General features: G+C 58.5%; 2 protein-coding genes across 2 annotated transcripts in view; one reads left to right on the top strand and one right to left on the bottom strand.

The window, feature by feature from the left end:
• Window positions 1–89: 89 nt before the first annotated feature.
• Window positions 90–1350, top strand: VDBG_09131 (conserved hypothetical protein; the record flags this gene model as incomplete). Its single annotated transcript, XM_003000590.1, has 2 exons — window positions 90–746; window positions 955–1350. The coding sequence occupies 2 exons, from the start codon at window positions 90–92 to the stop codon at window positions 1348–1350; spliced, it is 1053 nt and encodes a 350-aa protein (XP_003000636.1).
• Window positions 1351–2138: 788 nt separating this feature from the next.
• Window positions 2139–2446, bottom strand: part of VDBG_09130 (conserved hypothetical protein) — a gene marked incomplete at both ends in the record, with an annotated part of 2013 nt that continues 1705 nt past the window's right edge. Inside the window, one exon of the mRNA XM_003000589.1 lies at window positions 2139–2223. Within this exon, the coding sequence (XP_003000635.1) occupies window positions 2139–2223 (85 nt within the window). The remainder of the gene's footprint in view (window positions 2224–2446) is intronic.

Raw genomic sequence — 2446 nt, 5'->3', positions numbered from 1 at the left:
TCGTCTGTTCCGAGGACGGCTCGTATGTATTGCCCTGACTTCTTGCGGCCCATGAACCTTGTGAGCCTGCTACGCCCCCTGGCATCGACATGTCACCGAGCCTCCAACTGCCATTGCTAGATGGTGACGAGCCCCGCGGCGAGTACGAGCCACTATACCTCAAAGGCCGCCCCAGCAGACCCCGCGAGAGGAGCCTTCTCTGGCTCAAGGCCATTACGACCGCCGTCCTCGTTCTCATCGCCATCTTGGTCTTCTTCTTCCCAGACGACGCCCGACACTACCTTCACCTCCCGCCTCCCTCCTCAGGCCATCACACGCCAACCCGCGACCGCATCCAGGACATTGTCACGTCCATCATCGGCAGCGCGCCCTCGCCACCGCCAAACACGACGGCGGAGACCATCCCCAACACGGCCCATTTCGTCTACATCCTCCAAGACCCCGACGCCGACTTCCACTTTGAGTTCAGCCACTACCTCGCCATCTACGCCGCCGCGCACCACTGGCGCCCCGACACGCTCTACTTCCACACCAACGCTCGGCCGGCCGCCCTCGACCGCGCCCGCGCCGGCACGTCCGGCCGCTGGAACGCCCTGATCCTGAACCTGCCGCGCCTCACCGTTCGCGCCGTCACCGTCCCGACGCACGCCGGCAACGGCGTCGCGCTGACGGGCATGGAGCACAAGTCGGACTTTGTGCGCGTCAAGGCCGTGCACGAGCTCGGCGGCGTCTACGTCGACTGGGACGTCCACGCGCTGCGCGACCTGGCGCCCGTGGGGGGGAAAAATTTTTTGGGCCGTCGCGCGCCGGCAGAAGGAGGGCGACCTCAACAGCGGCACGTTCCTCGCCGCCAGGGGGAGCAGGCTGACGCAGCTGTGGATCGAGGGCATGAACGCCGCGTACGACGGCCAGTGGGAGACGCACAGCAACGGCGTGCTGACGGCTGTTGCGGAGCGGCTGGTGCGGGAGGAGGGCGAGGTGCTCATTGTCGAGCGGAAGGCGTTTGCGCCGGGCGGGTGGGGCACCGGGGATGTCGCGGAGCTGTTTGCGCCGCATTTCGGCGAAAAGTCGAATCTCGACGGGAAGAGGCAGGGGGACGAGCTGGGGGTGTTTGACGAGGGGCCCGGCGTTATGGGGAACAACCCGTTGTGGGCGCGCGACTGGTCTTTTACGTATCTGCTGCATGCGTTCCGCCCGGGCAGGGCGAGCAAGAACCCGTGGGGGTTTGAGGCTATAACGCCGAGATATGTGTTCGAGAGGCAGAGCAACTTTGCGAGGGCCGTGTATCCCGTGGCGAAGGACATGTATGATCGGAAGATTATCCAGCTGGATGACTCTCACGAAGGGTGAGTGTCGAGGGGCAGTGTATGAGCGTGCACAGATTGACTTATATACCCTCTTTGAATCAAGCGTGTTCTTTCAATTACTTTTGGCTTTATTTCGAGTCTTATGCTATGGTGATGAAACCTCACAGGCGATTACACCATGACCATTCAAGCTTCATGCTGATCCGGGCCGCCCCGACATCCTTACTCAACGGAAACGCCGCAACAAATCTCCATTATATTTCTTGAAGTAGAGGAAGAAGCCTAGCCCATTACCCAACTTCGTTGGAGAAAACGGTATATAAGTACACGTCGGTTCAATATCCATCTCAGCCCGCACACACGTCATCACTCCCATAAATCGTGTATAGGATTCAACTGCACGTGTGGCTGGGTAAGTACCGAGCTCGCGAATTCTCCCATGCCCTCCCCAATAACGGCGTGCGCCATATTGTGAATCGCCATGGCAAGCTGTGCCGCGTCGCATAAGTCTGACTGCTCGAGCTATGGCGTCACAGAGCTCAAAAAGAACGCAGACCGAAGAAACAGCTCGGGGGACAGGTCGATGCTCGTGAAAAGGTTAGCCGTGGGGTGAATCCCCCACGCTGTGTCTTGCCGTCTGCGTCCGCTGCCAGATGTGCGCTGACAGAGAGTTAATAACCAGGAGACGCCGTCTGTGGGCTTTGCGGTGTGCTTGAGGGTCTCTGGCTTGTGATTTTGTTGCCGAAGACAAAGGGTACAATCACCAGACTTCTGATCTTCCTTGAGACACTAATTTGTCTCGTCACTTTAACGATTGGTTTATTTGCGCTTTCACTCGCAAACAATGTTCACTTGCAGCGTGGTTGTCTCTGGTGTTGTGTTGTTCTTGAGGGTGTGCTCAGAGGTTGAGGAGCCGCTTGTTCGAAAGGAAGCGTGTCAATCTAGTCTTCCATCATGTATTGCAGACTATGTGGCTAGCAACGAGGCTCCTCCTTCTAGAAGGGTGGTGACATCTATTGTGTTGGTGGTGTCTGCCGAATGACGACAAAGGAGCCGTTGCCGCGACTTCAACTGACGGCTGAGGTGGGGACATGGAACCAACAACAGAGCGACACTTCGCTTCGGCGCTCAGTCTTGAA

Source organism: Verticillium alfalfae, genomic scaffold, assembly GCF_000150825.1.
Source record: "Verticillium alfalfae VaMs.102 supercont1.14 genomic scaffold, whole genome shotgun sequence".
NCBI lineage: Eukaryota > Fungi > Ascomycota > Sordariomycetes > Glomerellales > Plectosphaerellaceae > Verticillium > Verticillium alfalfae.
This window is presented reverse-complemented; position numbering and strand designations above follow the sequence as displayed.